The 16,788-nt window shown below is 42.7% G+C and overlaps 1 protein-coding gene across 2 annotated transcripts in view; it reads left to right on the top strand.

Annotated features, from left to right (window-relative positions):
• The window catches only part of tyw1 (tRNA-yW synthesizing protein 1 homolog (S. cerevisiae)), a 138,644-nt gene extending 128,041 nt beyond the window's left edge, over positions 1–10,603 (top strand). For both annotated transcript variants that reach the window (XM_061972205.1, XM_061972204.1), the window contains exon 16: positions 9,826–10,603. In XM_061972205.1, the coding sequence (XP_061828189.1) occupies positions 9,826–10,047 (222 nt within the window). In that variant the 3' untranslated portion in view covers positions 10,048–10,603. The remainder of the gene's footprint in view (positions 1–9,825) is intronic.
• Positions 10,604–16,788: the final 6,185 nt, after the last annotated feature.

Below are 16,788 nucleotides of genomic sequence, written 5' to 3'. Positions count from 1 at the left end.
CCGTCTACCAGCAAGTTTTAGAGCACTTCATGCTTCCTGCTGCTGACCTGCTCTATGGAGATGGAGATTTCAAGTTCCAACAGGACTTGGCGCCTGCACACAGCGCAAAATCTACCCGTGCCTGGTTTACGGACCATGGTATTTCTGTTCTAAATTGGCCCGCCAACTCCCCTGACCTTAGCCCCATAGAAAATCTGTGGGGTATTGTGAAAAGGAAGATGCAGAATGCCAGACCCAAAAACGCAGAAGAGTTGAAGGCCACTATCAGAGCAACCTGGGCTCTCATAACACCTGAGCAGTGCCAGAAACTCATCGACTCCATGCCACGCCGCATTAACGCAGTAATTGAGGCAAAAGGAGCTCCAACCAAGTATTGAGTATTGTACATGCTCATATTTTTCATTTTCATACTTTTCAGTTGGCCAACATTTCTAAAAATCCCTTTTTTGTATTAGCCTTAAGTAATATTCTAATTTTGTGACACACGGAATTTTGGATTTTCATTTGTTGCCACTTCAAATCATCAAAATGAAATGAAATAAACATTTGAATGCATCAGTCTGTGTGCAATGAATAAATATAATGTACAAGTTACACCTTTTGAATGCAATTACTGAAATAAATCAAGTTTTTCAAAATATTCTAATTTACTGGCTTTTACCTGTATATTGGCAAAGCTTTGAAAATATACAACAAAATACCTATTCTGTCTCTGGTGGTTTTTCAACTCAGCTTTAAGTGTCGTAAAGAGCTTGGGAGCGAATTGTGACTTGAATTCCCTGGGAGGAACAACTGGTCCAAAACGCAACACTCCCCAAAAATATAAATCAAAAAATCAGACCCTTCAATCAGAATGCGACAGGTACGGCCCAATAGTGTCCTCCGACCGCGTCAATCCAAAGTGAGCGTGATCACGTGTCTCTAATGAAGTGGCCCGTGTTAAATACAGCAGCAGCAACGTGCATGTCGGCGTTTGAGTAGCGTTCGCAGTTTGCTGGCAGCGGCGAGTGAGAGCGATGTGGGAATGTACAACAGGAGCATGCTGTTCTTTAATTGTGCATGTTTACACTTTGTCTTACTGTCCGTCAACACTACGTGTGTGTAGTCTTTAGAGCGTAACTCTGGAGACGCACTGCATCATCATTAGCTAAATTGCATTTCTTTCTCATCTTATCTTGCGTCTTCTTCTTCATCCTCCCTTCAACTCACTCACCCTCTTCTTCATCATTCCTCATTTTCTTCCCATCTCTACTCCAATCCTCAAATCAAATCAAATCAAACTTTATTCATGTAGCACTTTTCATACACAGGCAAGCGGCAAACACAAAGTGTTGTACAAAAAATAAAATGATAATAGAAGAAGCGAAGAAAACATACAACACACACACACACACACACACACACACACACAAACACACACACAGCACTATTGACAATAACAACGCAAAACCAAAACATGGCATGACACTGAGGATTTGAGGAAAAACGCCACCTTTGAAGCATCCACAATGGAGAATAACTTAAATTAACGCCATCTAAAAATAGTATAAACATATGTAAAAATTAAATATAAGTATTCCATTAAGAAGTTAATAAAATCATAACATTGAGAGAATAATAGTAGCATTATCAATAATTAAGATAGAAAAGTAAAAAGTCCCAACGATAGTCACACACACACTAGGTGTGGTAGAGATGCGCGGATAGGCAATTATTTCATCCGCAACCGCATCAGAAAGTCGTCAACCATCCGCCATCCACCCGATGTAACATTTGATCAGAACCGCACCCGCCCGTTGTTATATATCTAATATAGATGATGCAAGGCATTAGTGAGGTTATAAAGCTTTTGCCTGTTAAAGAAAGGAGACTGATCCAATGCAGCAGAGACATTCAATGCGTGCCACGCTGTCACGGCCCAGATGCACACCAGTGCGCAATCATATGGGAGCCGCGCTGAGCGCACCTCCAAGCGCTGTATATATATATATATATGTGTGTGTGTATATGTTACTCATCAGTTACTCAGTACTTGAGTACGAGAGCCGCGAGGGCTAGGCCGCGACGAGTAGGATGGCCGCCGCGGTGCGCGCTGAAGCCTCGGGCGCGAGCCCGGGTGGAGCCGCCGCGGGTGCGAGGGACATCGCACCTCCACGCGCTTGGAGGTGCGCTCAGCGCGGCTCCCATATGATTGCGTTACTCAAGTACTGAGTAACTGATGAGTAACATATACACACACATATATGTATATATATATATATATGTATGTGTGGGAAAAAAAATCACAAGACTACTTCATCTCTACAGGCCTGTTTCATGAGGGGGGTTCCCTCAATCATCAGGAGATTTTTTTTTTTTTTTTTCATCTCCTGATGATTGAGGGAACCCCTCATGAAACAGGCCTGTAGAGATGAAGTAGTCTTGTGATTTTTTTTCCCACACATACATATATTGCGCTCTACTACGGTATCGAGCACTATTTTTTGGATAACCTTATTAAGACATATATATATATATATATATATACATAGTAGTTTTTTCACAACATACTTTTTACTTTTACTCAAGTAAATATTTGGGTGACTACTCCTTACTTTTACTTGAGTAATAAATCTCTAAAGTAACAGTACTCTTACTTGAGTACAATTTCTGGCTACTCTACCCACCTCTGTACACAGAAGTGTTTTTATTTATACTTCATTTTGTTTTATGTTCAATCCAAGATGGGTTGCGACTTAAAGTTTAATTGCTTCGGAGATACACTGAGATTAAGTCTAAATTCATGGTGTTTTTGAAAGTGCACCATTTCTTCCTCTGGATTTTCAACTAACTTGAAGTGTTTTGTTAAGAGATTTATTTGTAATATGTACATTTTCAGAATGCTCTGTTCTATTTTGGGCCGAAGTAAAACGAAGAAAACAATCTGAAGTTATCGCAGTTGTATTTTTAAGTTATCATGCCATGATTGTACCCGTTCGGCCCATGTGGCAATAGATTTTCCCTCATGCGGCCCCTGAGCTAAAATGAGTTTTACACCCAATCCATCCATCCATCTTCTTCCGCTTATCCGAGGTCGGGTCACAGGGGCAGCAGCCTAAGCAGGGAAGCCCAGACTTCCCTCTCCCCAGCCACTTCGTCCAGCTCTTCCCGTGGGACCCCGAGGCGTTCCCAGGCCAGCCGGGAGACATAGTCTTCCCAAAGTGTCCTGGGTCTTGCCCGCGGCCTCCTACCGGTCGGATGTGCCCTAAACACCTCCCTAGGGAGGCGCTCGGGTGGCATCCTGACCAGATGCCCGAACCACCTCATCTGGCTCCTCTCCATGTGGAGGAGCAGCGGCTTTACTTTGAGCTCCTCCCGGATGACAGAGCTTCTCACCCTATCTCTAAGGGAGAGCCCTGCCACCCGGCGGAGGAAACTCATTTCGGCCGCTTATACTCGTGATCTTGTCCTTTCGGTCATAACCCAAAGATCATGACCATAGGTGAGGATGGGAATGTAGATCGACCGGTAAATTGAGAGCTTTGCCTTCCGGCTCAGCTCCTTCTTCACCACAACGGATCGATACAGCGTCCGCATTACTGAATACGCCGCACCGATCCGCCTGTCCATCTCACGATCCACTCTTCCCTCACTCGTGAACAAGACTCCGAGGTACTTGAACTCCTCCACTTGGGGCAAGATCTCCTCCCCAACCCGGAGATGGCACTCCACCCTTTTCCGGGAGAGAACCATGGACTCGGACTTGGAGGTGCTGATTCCCATCCCAGTCGCTTCACACTCGGCTGCGAACCGATCCAGCGAGAGCTGAAAATCTTGGCCAGAGGAAGCCATCAGGACCACATCATCTGCAAAAAGCAGAGACCTAATCCTGCAGCCACCAAACCAGATCCCCTCAACGCCTTGACTGCGCCTAGAAATTCTGTCCATAAAAGTTATGAACAGAATGGGTGACAAAGGGCAGCCTTGGCGGAGTCCAACCCTCACTGGAAACGTGTCCGACTTACTGCCGGCAATGCGGACCAAGCTCTGGCACTGAGCATACAGGGAGCGGACTGCCACAATCAGACAGTCCGATACCCCATACTCCCTGAGCACTCCCCACAGGACTTCCCGAGGGACACGGTCCAATGCCTTCTCCAAGTCCACAAAACACATGTAGACTGGTTGGGCAAACTCCCATGCACCCTCAAGGACCCTGCCGAGAGTATAGAGCTGGTCCACAGTTCCACGACCAGGACGAAAACCACACTGTTCCTCCTGAATCCGAGGTTCGACTATCCGGCGTAGCCTCTTCTCCAGTACACCCGAATAGACCTTACCGGGAAGGCTGAGGAGTGTGATCCCACGATAGTTAGAACACACCCTCCGGTTCCCCTTCTTAAAGAGAGGAACCACCACCCCGGTCTGCCAATCCAGAGGCACCGCCCCCGATGTCCACGCGATGCTGCAGAGTCTTGTCAACCAAGACAGCCCCACAGCATCCAGAGCCTTTAGGAACTCCGGGCGGATCTCATCCACCCCCGGGGCCTTGCCACCGAGGAGCTTTTTAACTACCTCAGCAACCTCAGCCCCAGAAAAAGGAGAGCCCACCACAGACTCCCCAGGCACTGCTTTCTCAAAGGAAGTTTTACACCCCTGGTTTATAAAATAAGAGTCTTTTTCATCTTGAGTCACGTCTCCACGGGACCATTTGGATATTTAACATGAACATAAATTCCATTAAGCGTCATGTTTTGCACCGTTAGTCTTTAGCGCCCTTGAAGCATTATTGAATCTTATTGTGAGAGAGCGCTGGTGCATTGTGGGAAGAAACAAAGGTCACACTTTCACCTGGATTGGAGAGGCAGAATGTTGTTGGAGGTTGCAGTCTCACACACACACACACACACACACACACACACACACACACACACACACACACACACACACACACACACACACACACACACACACACACACACACCTCCATACCTCCATTTATCCCCCGCCTCTGGGCTCTTTAGCAAGATGGATGGCTGTGGGTGCGTGAGGCAGTGATTGATCGGAGGAAGGACACCAGGAGGAAGACGTAGGGAGGAAGTCTGATCTTTGGGTTTGTGTCTTAACTTCAGACGAAGGCCACAACACTGCCACGGTGGATGTGCATACATACAGAGCGACCACAGAGGCCTTAAAACGTGTCAAATTTGGTTTCAATTATATCAAAATCCAGTGACGTGCGGTGAGGTTGATGGCTGGTGAGGCACTGACTTCATCACAGTCAGATTTACAAACATATGAACCCTAAAGAGTATCTTATTCACCATTTGATTGGCAGCAGTTAACGGGTTATGTTTAAAAGCTCATACCAGCATTCTTCCCTGCTTGGCACTCAGCATCAAGGCTTGGAATTGGGGGTTAAATCACCAAAAATTATTCCCGGGCGCGGCGCCGCTGCTGCCCACTGCTCCCCTCACCTCCCAGGGGGGTGATCAAGGGGATGGGTCAAATGCAGAGGACACATTTCATTACACCTAGTGTGTGTGTGTGACAATCATTGCTACTTTAACTTAACTTTAACTTTACACATACAAACTGTAGCACACAAAAAAGCACATTTAATAAAAAAAAACGTTATTATGGTCTTACCTTTACTTATAAATGAAGTCCATGCGCCGCAACTAAAGCCCTCACTTCAACTTTCCACGTGCAAGATTGAATCTATTTAAAAAAGTGTAACCGAGGGTTTATAAATGTGGCCTATACTGTATGAAACTACAAAATAACAAACACGGAGGCTCCAGTTTACACGAGGACCACTTTATTTACCTTCTTTCAAAAACCCTCCGCTCCACTACAACATGTCATCACTTCCGCTCTTGGCGCCTTCAAAATAAGAGCTCAAGGCATATGCTGTATAACAGCGCATAACAGGAACTTAACATCACAAAGAGGAAAGCCCATAAAAATAGGTTACAAAAGTTATTTAATAAGAAGCCAAAAAGTGCAAAAACAATAATGTTCATGTTGGAGGAGTTGTGAATTAGATACACCTGCAGTCTGCAGGTGTACCTAATGTTGTGGCCCTGCAGTCATTCACAACTCCTCCAACACGAACATTACTGTTTTTGCACTTTTTGGCTTCTTATGAAATAACTTTTTTTAAATAGATTCAATCTTGCACGTGGAAAGTTTAAGTGTGGGCTTTAGTTGATATAACAATTCTACAGCAGGGGTGCAGGAGGCGAGCCTCAGCCAGTGCGTCTTTTGCAGCCGTTTTATGATCGCTCAGCACAAGAAATACTTTACACACATACAGTTGTTGACAAAATACACTGTACATTATATACCTCAGCTAACTAAACTATGGAAATGTATAATATAATTCATATAGCAATACGGTCTCACTGCACAGCAGGCCAGCAGTTAGCCGAGTCATTGCGCAATCCATGTTGAGGCACTGAGTGACGTGCCTCAACTGGCTGCTGATCACCGCACCGTCTCTTCTCAGTATTTGAACGGCAAATGTGAAAATTCAGCGATTTTGAATAAAAATAATCTAAAACTGGTGAAGTTAAATGGAAAATAACTTTATAGTATAATCATTGGATACATTTAACAATTTAATTAATTTTTTTTCTTTTTACATCTCTTCTCAGTATTTGAACGGCAAATGTGAAAATTCAGCGATTTTGAATAAAAATAATCTAAAACTGGTGAAGTTAAATGGAAAATAACTTTATAGTATAATCACTGCATACATATAACAATTTAATTAATTTTTTTTCTTTTTACATTTTTCTTCTTTCCATGATGGCAGGTGAGGCCCCCGCCTCACCTGCCTCTAGTGACTGCACGTCACTGAAAATCTCATAAAATGTTTTAAGTATGGCAATCAAGGTTATTTAAAGGGGAACTGCTCCTATTTTTGGTATTGTGTCCGTCATTCACAATCCTTACAGTGCATCCGGAAAGTATTCACAGCGGTCCCGTTTTTTTCCCACATTTTGTTATGTTACAGCATACTTGCCAACCCTCCCGAATTTTCCGGGAGACTCCCGAAATTCAGCGCCTCTCCCGAAAACCTCCCGGGACAAATATTCTCCCGAAAATCTCCCGATTTTCAGCCGGAGCTGGAGGCCACGCCCCCTCCAGCTCCATGCGGACCTGACTGAGGACAGCCTTTTTTCATGACGGGAGGACAACAGGGTGACAAGAACTAAATCATCCAGACTAGAGATAAATTATATTATTATGTTTATCTTACCTAAAAATAAATATATTTATTAATTAAAAAACTAAATACATTTTTACTATATTTTGCTAAAAACATCAAAATTAATTGTATTTTTATTTGTATTTTTTCGTGACTCCTTATTACATCCAGCCATAGAATTATACATTAAAATAAACATATTTGAAATAATTCATTTTAAATTATCATAATAATTCGTTTAAAATGACCTTATTTAATTATTAAAACAATTGCTTGTTTATCAACAACTTTAGCATTTTATTCATTACATTTTGAAACTCTCAGAAGCCAAGTTATGTTATATTCCTTAAGATTTATTTATGCAAGTTTGAAGTATCAATTATCTAAACACAGTTTTGTGTGCATATTTTCAGAATGTAGATATATATATATATATATATATATATATATATATATATATTAGAGATGCGCGGTTTGCGGGCACAACCGCGGAGTCCGCGGATTATCCGCGGATCGGGCGGATGAAATTAAAAAAAATTAGATTTTATCTGCGGGTCGGGTCGGGTGGTTGAAAGAAAAAAAAATTAGATTTTAAATAGATTCAGGCGGGTGGCAGTTAAACCAATTGGGAAATATATATACATAGTTAAATGTTGTTACCCACATACGAAAAACAAGCAGGCACCTGCAGCATATGCCACAACAGAAGAAGAAAAAAAAAAGAGATGGACACTTTTACGGAGCGGAGAAGGGACGCCTCGCCGGGGTCCGGGACCGAGGCCCCTCCCCCGAGAGGGCCCCACCGGGAGCCGTAGCTGAGGCGATCCGCGAGAAGGGCCCGACGCACGTCCAGGGTCACCACCGCGCCCACCGCACCGACACCCCGCCTCGTCCGCCTTCGCCGCGGCCGGCGTCACGCGCAGCAGGTAAGCAGCTTACCTGCCCGCCACCCCCGTGGCCGGGGGCTCGTAACAGGGGTCACTCCGCGCGCGTCGCCCGCGCAGCTTACCTGCCCGCCACCCCTGTTGCCAGGGGCGCGTAACAGGGGTCACTCCGCGCGCAGTGCGCTCACGAAAGGGGTGGGGCTCACCCTGGTTGATATAGACAGCAGCTAGGACGGTGGCCATGGAAGTTGGAACCCGCTAAGGAGTGTGTAACAACCCACCTGCCGAATCAACTAGCCCTGAAAATGGATGGCGCTGGAGCGTCGGGCCCATACACCCGGCAGCGAGACGCGCTTGGGGGTGCGCTCTGCGCGGCTCCCATATGATTGCGCACTGGTGTCCGTCTGGGTCGTGACAGCGTGGCACGCGAATGTCTGTGCTGCATTGGATCAGTCTCCTTTCTTTAACAGGCAAAAGCTTTATAACCTCACTAATGCCTTGCATCGTCTATATTAGATATATAACAACGGGCGGGTGCGGGCGGATGCGGTTCTGATCAAATGTTAGATCGGGTGGATTGCGGATGGTTGACGACTTTCTGATGCGGTTGCGGATGAAATAATTGCCTATCCGCGCATCTCTAATATATATATATATATATATATATATGAAATACTTGACATGGTGAATTCTAGCTGTCAATATACTCCTCCCCTCTTAACCACGCCCCCAACCACACCCGCCCCACCCCCGACCACGCCCCCACCCCCCACCTCCCGAAATCGGAGGTCTCAAGGTTGGCAAGTATGTGTTACAGCCTTATTCCAAAATGGAATAAATTAATTTTTGTCCTGAAAATTCTACACACAATACCCCATAATTGTCACGACTTGGTCCGGGGTGTGTGCTTTTCCAGGATGCAACGGAAAGTTGGCACGGGCGAGACGGGAATTAAGGTACATGATTTATTTATTAACTATAAATACAAAAAAAGGATCAAACAAAAGGCGCGCACAGTGGCGGAGAATAAACTATGAACAATTAAACAAAACTTGCAAACTATGGCTTGAATAAAGAAAAATTACTTGGCACGGACAACAAAGGAGCAGCGTGAACATGGACATGAAAAAAATGGACAGAGCATCAATGTGGTGTGACGTCAGGACGAACAACAGAAAATGAATGAACTTAAATACTATGGACATGATTAGTGAAAGCAGGTGCGTGACTCAAAACGTGAAACAGGTGCGTGACGTGACAGGTGACAACTAATGGTTGCTATGGTGACAAACAAGATTGCACAATGAGTCCAAATGTGGAACAGGTGAAACTAATGGGGTAATCATGGAAACAAGACAAGGGAGTGAAAAGACAAGAAACTAAAGAGTCCTATAACTAAACAAAAACATGACTTAACACAAAATATGATTACACAGACATGACAATAATGGCAATGTGAAAAAAAAAATCACATGTACATAAGTATTCGCAGCCTTTGTTGATGCAGCAATTACAGCCTTTTTGAACTCGATGCCTTAAGCCTGGCACACCTACTGTATCACACCCATTCCTCTTTGTTTGTTCTTCTTTGCAGCACCTCTCAAGCTGCATCAGGTTGGATGGGAAGCGTTTGTGAACTGGGTCTTATATTTGATTCATTATGGTGTTGTAACGTCTTCGGTTTGACTTGCAGAGACCCTGTACTGTGCTCCCCATATGAAAGGACTTCTTCTTGTGTGTGTTTAGTTCAAGGTGGACGGCGAATGGTGGACCTGGATCGACTACGAGCGCTTCCAGGACTTGGTACGCGCTCACGGAGAGTGCGGGGGCCAGAGCGGCTTCTCCTCGACGGACTACATGTCCCGGACCCCCAGCTGGGCTCTGTTTGGCGCGAAGGAGCAGGGCTTCGACCCGGTGGAAACTCGCTTTCAGAGACGCAACAAAACCAAAGACCTGTCTGGATGCTGATCTGCCCGCTTGGAATCCTTCCTTGCCTTTTCAAATGGCAATTTTTTTTTGGCCATGCTTTTATTTTGAAGACATTCCCTTTCTCTTTTTTTCAGTTTGAGGTTTTTTTTTTTTTATAATTAATGGAGATGATTTAATCTAGCAAGCGCCCCTTGTTTGGCGCTTGATTAAACTGATCCTCTCAGCAGCTTCATTAGCGGCCTCCTGATGATTTTATCTCGGGACGGATTTCACACAATCCTTTGCTCCGCACACTCATTAGTGCGCCGTGCCACGATGCCTGGCAAAACGCATGCAGCTGTCATTGTAACATGAAAGAAAATGTTTAATTGGGACACCAAACGGAGCTGTTGTGACTCAATGTTAAAGCAATTGTGCAGGAAGTCAACTTTTTTTACTGCATCTTGGCGATGCACTGAAGCGATCAACATCCGTCCGCCGCAGAGATTTCTTTTGTGTACATTACCAAAGTCACGTGTTTATTTGCGTGTTTGTACATTTTTCTTATCAGTGTTGACGTCGGACCGTTCACAACATACTTGCCAACCTTGAGACCTCCGATTTCGGGAGGTGGGGGGGGGGAGGAGGGGTGGTTGGGGGTTGGGCAGGGCGTGGTTGGGGGCGCGGTTAAGAGGGGAGGAGTATATTGACAGCTAGAATTCACCAAGTCAAGTATTTCATACATATATATATATATATATATATATACAGTGGGGCAAAAAAGTATTTAGTCAGCCACCAATTGTGCAAGTTCTCCCACTTAAAATGATGACAGAGGTCTGTAATTTTCATCATAGGTACACTTCAACTGTGAGAGACAGAATGTGAAAAAAAAATCCAGGAATTCACATTGTAGGAATTTTAAAGAATTTATTTGTAAATTATGGTGGAAAATAAGTATTTGGTCAATAACAAAAATTCAACTCAATACTTTGTAATATAACCTTTGTTGGCAATTACAGAGGTCAAACGATTACTATAGGTCTTTACCAGGTTTGCACACACAGTAGCTGGTATTTTGGCCCATTCCTCCATGCAGATCTTCTCGAGAGCAGTGATGTTTTGGGGCTGTCGCCGAGCAACACAGACTTTCAACTCCCTCCACAGATTTTCTATGGGGTTGAAGTCTGGAGACTGGCTAGGCCACTCCAGGACTTTCAAATGCTTCTTACGGAGCCACTCCTTCATTGCCCGGGCGGTGTGTTTGGGATCATTGTCATGCTGGAAGACCCAGCCACGTTTCATCTTCAAAGCTCTCACTGATGGAAGGAAGTTTTGGCTCAAAATCTCACGATACATGGCCCCATTCATTCTTTCCTTAACACGGATCAGTCGGCCTGTCCCCTTAGCAGAAAAACAGCCCCAAAGCATGATGTTTCCACCCCCATGCTTCACAGTAGGTATGGTGTTCTTGGGATGCAACTCAGTATTCTTCTTGTGGGAGAACTTGCACAATCGGTGGCTGACTAAATACTTTTTTGCCCCACTGTATATATATATATATATATATCTACATCCTGAAATTATGCAAACAAAACTGTGTTTAGATAATTGATACTTCAAACTTGCATAAATAAATATTAACGAATATAACATAACTTGGCTTCTGAGAGCTTCAAAATGTAATGAATAAAATGCTAAAGTTGTTGATAAACAAGCAATTATTTCAATAATTAAATATGGTCATTTTAAATGAATTATTATGATCATTCAAAATCAATTATTTCAAATATGTTTATTTTAATGTATAATTCTATGGCTGGATGTAATAAGGAGTCAGGAAAAAAATACAAAGAAAAATACAATTAATTTTGATGTTTTTAGCAAAATATAGTAAAAATGTATTTTGTTTTTTTGTTTTTTTTAATTAATAAATATATTTATTTTTAGGTAAGATAAACATAATAATATAATTTATCTCTAGTCTGGATGATTTAGTTCTTGTCACCCTGTTGTCCTCCCGTCATGAAAAAAGGCTCAGGTCCGCAAAATCGGTTGAAAATCGGGAGATTTTCGGGAGAATATTTGTCCCGGGAGGTTTTCGGGAGAGGCGCTGAATTTCGGGAGTCTCCCGGAAAATCCGGGAGTGTTGGCAAGTATGGTTCACACTTTCTGACCTTTTTCTTGGATCTGATTGTATCACAGTGGTTCTCAAACATTTTTCTCACCGAGTACCACCTCAGAAAACACTCGGCTATCCAAGAACCATCTTGATGGCCAACATTAAAATACAGTAGCATAGTAGGCCTAAGTACTCATTAAAAACATGTTATTTAGCAAGTATATGTCAGTCACACTGTGTGAATATAGGAAAATAAAACACTACTTTTTGGCGCACCACTAGTTTGAGAACCACTGCGCTACCGTAAACATGTGGATGGTGGGGATACATTGTGGTGGTTTACACTACGACTACCATGCGTTTGGAGTTTAAATACAAGTTGACTGTACAAATATGGAGTTTTTTCTGGTTTATCTTTTGTTGTTTTTGTTGGAACGTGTCTGTGAGCAAGAACATTTTAATGTATTGTAACATTTACACACACACCGGTCTGGTCCATGCAATGTATAAGGTCACGCTGCACTTAAGGCGTCGCTATTACTAACGTTGTTCTCTTGACTGACAGCGAGGCGTGTGATTGGCGCTCAGGATGTCTCCAGCCTCGACTTCTTCATGCGAGCAGACGTTGGCAGCAGAGTGTCAGACCTTTAAAGCATCCAGGTGACCGGTTTTTACAAAAAATGTGTTTTGAAGGGGGAATAGCAAACTTCCTGTTGATTTTTGCTGGGGGTTGTCAAATTATGAAATGTAGGTCTAAGTGAGACCTACGGAGAGGTTTTTGTTTCATGTCTCTCCGACCTTCCCAGTGGGAGTTACAGGCAGTTTTGTCATTTTTTTCTTTCGAGGAGCAGTTTTTTCTCCGTTTTATTCAAAAATTGCTCTAGAGCGCAATTTTTAAATTTGGGGTTAGGTTTTTTTATTAGATCGCAATTTTTGCCAGTCCTGATGTGTGCGTTCAGTTTGGTGAGTTTTGAAGCGTGTTAAGGGGGTCAAATTACAGCTCAAAGAGGCAAAAGTTACTGTTTTTAGTACTTTTTTGTCTTGAAGGGGGAATTGCCAACTTCCTGTTGATTTCTGCCCGAGCATATACAATTATGAAAGGTAGGTGTAAGTCAGACCTACATAGAGGTTTTTGTTTCATGTCTCTCCGACCTTCCTAGTGGGAGTTACAGGCAGTTTTGTCATTTTTTTCTTCCGAGGAGCAGTTTTTTTCTCCGTTTTATTCAAAAATTGCTCTAGAGCGCAATTTTTAAATTTGGGGTTAGGTTTATTAGATCGCAATTTTTGCCAGTCCTGATGTGTGCGTTCATTTTGGTGAGTTTTGAAGCGTGTTAAGGGGGTCAAATAGCTCAAAGAGGCAAAAGTTACTGTTTTTAGTACTTATTTGTCTTGAAGGGGGAATTGCCAACTTCCTGTTGATTTTTGCCCGAGAATATACAATTATGAAAGGTAGGTGTAAGTCAGACCTACATAGAGGTTTTTGTTTCATGTCTCTCCGACCTTCCTAGTGGGAGTTACAGGCAGTTTTGTCATTTTTTTCTTCCGAGGAGCAGTTTTTTCTGCGTTTTATTCAAAAATTGCTCTAGAGCGCAATTTTTAAATTTGGGGTTAGGTTTTTTTATTAGATCGCAATTTTTGCCAGTCCTGATGTGTGCGTTCAGTTTGGTGAGTTTTGAAGCGTGTTAAGGGGGTCAAATTACAGCTCAAAGAGGCAAAAGTTACTGGTTTTTAGTACTTTTTTGTCTTGAAGGGGGAATTGCCAACTTCCTGTTGATTTTTGCCCGAGCATATACAATTATGAAAGGTAGGTGTAAGTCAGACCTACATAGAGGTTTTTGTTTCATGTCTCTCCGACCTTCCTAGTGGGAGTTACAGGCAGTTTTGTCATTTTTTTCTTCCGAGGAGCAGTTTTTTCTGCGTTTTATTCAAAAATTGCTCTAGAGCGCAATTTTTAAATTTGGGGTTAGGTTTATTAGATCGCAATTTTTGCCAGTCCTAATGTGTGCGTTCAGTTTGGTGAGTTTTGAAGCGTGTTAAGGGGGTCAAATTACAGCTCAAAGAGGCAAAAGTTACTGTTTTTAGTACTTATTTGTCTTGAAGGGGGAATTGCCAACTTCCTGTTGATTTTCGCCCGAGCATATACAATTATGAAAGGTAGGTGTAAGTCAGACCTACATAGAGGTTTTTGTTTCATGTCTCTCCGACCTTCCTAGTGGGAGTTACAGGCAGTTTTGTCATTTTTTTCTTCCGAGGAGCAGTTTTTTCTGCGTTTTATTCAAAAATTGCTCTAGAGCGCAATTTTTAAATTTGGGGTTAGGTTTATTAGATCGCAATTTTTGCCAGTCCTGATGTGTGCGTTCAGTTTGGTGAGTTTTGAAGCGTGTTAAGGGGGTCAAATTACAGCTCAAAGAGGCAAAAGTTACTGTTTTTAGTACTTATTTGTCTTGAAGGGGGAATTGCCAACTTCCTGTTGATTTTCGCCCGAGCATATACAATTATGAAAGGTAGGTGTAAGTCAGACCTACATAGAGGTTTTTGTTTCATGTCTCTCCGACCTTCCTAGTGGGAGTTACAGGCAGTTTTGTCATTTCTTTCTTCCGAGGAGCAGTTTTTTCTCCGTTTTATTCAAAAATTGCTCTAGAGCGCAATTTTTAAATTTGGGGTTAGGTTTATTAGATCGCAATTTTTGCCAGTCCTGATGTGTGCGTTCAGTTTGGTGAGTTTTGAAGCGTGTTAAGGGGGTCAAATTACAGCTCAAAGAGGCAAGAGTGACTGTTTTTAGTACTTTTTTGTCTTGAAGGGGGAATTGCCAACTTCCTGTTGATTTTTGCCCGAGCATATACAATTATGAAAGGTAGGTGTACGTCAGACCTACATAGAGGTTTTTGTTTCATGTCTCTCCGACCTTCCTAGTGGGAGTTACAGGCAGTTATGTCATTTTTTTCTTCCGAGGAGCAGTTTTTTTCTCCGTTTTATTCAAAAATTGCTCTAGAGCGCAATTTTTAAATTTGGGGTTAGGTTTTTTTATTAGATCGCAATTTTTGCTAATTTGCGGGCCCTAATTAGCTAACTTCAATGAACCCCAAAATACCTTAAAATAAGTATATTCTCACTAATAACAAGTGTACTACTATATGAGTACGTATTTTCTATTGTTTCATTGAAAATAAAACAGCAAAGTCCATTCGGCTGTCACCTGTTTTAATTATGAGACACAATTGTGTCAAAGTCATGATTTTTTTTTTGTTTATGCTTGAAATAAGAAATGATGACTTTAAAAAAGTAGTTTTATACTTGTGAGTGTTGATGACACAGCTTTGCAACACTTGATATTCTAGTTTCAAGCATGTTTTACTCAATATAGGTCGTAACATCTCAGCAACAAGCTGTAATATCTTACTGAGATCATTTAGGACCAAAACACTTAAAACAAGTAAAACACTCTAACATAAAATCTACTTAGTGAGAAGAATTATCTTATCAGACAGAAAATAAGCAAATATCACCCTTATTTGAGATATATAAGATGTCACGTTCAAACACTGAGGACATCTATTAAACAAGACAAAAGGCAAGGAATCAAACAGAGACAGAATTCAATTTGGACTCAATATTGAGGAGAGACATGGCCACTGCACTCTCTGTACAGTCCTGCACCACGCTCTGACGAAGAAGGTTTTCGTCCCCTCTTTTATTCAGATGTTCAATGTTCACGCACCAACACATGTCACAGCAGGAATGGGAAGTATGTAAAACAGTCATTGTTTTCGGTCGCTTTGAAGACCAAGAAGAGGATTTCTCGGGCTTGGGCTCTTCCTGGATCCAGCTGGGGCAGGTGTTGGAGGACAATGGATAACCCCTCCCGTCTCCTGACCACAGTGACTTCAAGAGGGCAGCGGGTCGTAAATAGCGTTGACTTCAGTTACCAAATAGTTGGAAGAGAGTTTGTGAAATACTTCAGAGAGAGTTCGTTTAACACTTCAAAGAGAGTTCCTCTGGAAGTTGAGCAGATCCTGCCATCTGTCCGTGTTGAAATCACAGTGGCGTTTCACGAGCATTCTTCCTCTTGTTAGGCCTCGAAAGACAGCATTCATAATACAACGTTTCTTTTGTGATAACTTACAAACAATTATTCCAACAGTTATCTTAGATTTCAGTTTTTGCAGTGTAGGTTGGTCTACTATAGTTTTCTGTTCTGACTCTCAAATTGATTATAGTTTCGCCTTGTAGAGCATAAAGCTTATCCAAGATGTTATTCGGTTTGTGATACTGTTCAGAAATCGCTACAATTTCAGTGCCCTAGCTCTACCCGTCTCATCAATCATGACTGCAGCCTCTGGGAACGTCTGCCATCGTCTTCCGAATTTGCCAATAGACCAAAGAAACGCTCAATTCAAGCAGCGGATGCCCTGTCATCATAGTTCCAAATAGACATCTTCAATGTCCTCACGGAAAGAAAACGCCAGGCACATGACCCACCACTTCTCTTTTAATGCTAGACATAGGGAGGCCCGAAAATAACAGGTTACACTAATCGAGACGAGATGTAACGAACGCATGAATAATGATCTCAGCGTCGCTGGTGGACAAAATGCAGGCCCGGCCCTAACCAATCTGGCACCCTCGGCAAGATTTTAGGTGGCGCCCCCCCCACATCGGCAGTGAAGTGTATATACTCA

The sequence above is a fragment of the Nerophis lumbriciformis genome, linkage group LG17, assembly GCF_033978685.3.
Source record: "Nerophis lumbriciformis linkage group LG17, RoL_Nlum_v2.1, whole genome shotgun sequence".
NCBI classification, from domain to species: Eukaryota; Metazoa; Chordata; class Actinopteri; order Syngnathiformes; family Syngnathidae; genus Nerophis; species Nerophis lumbriciformis.
Note: the sequence above shows the minus strand (reverse complement) of the source record. Positions and strands in the feature narration are given on the sequence as shown.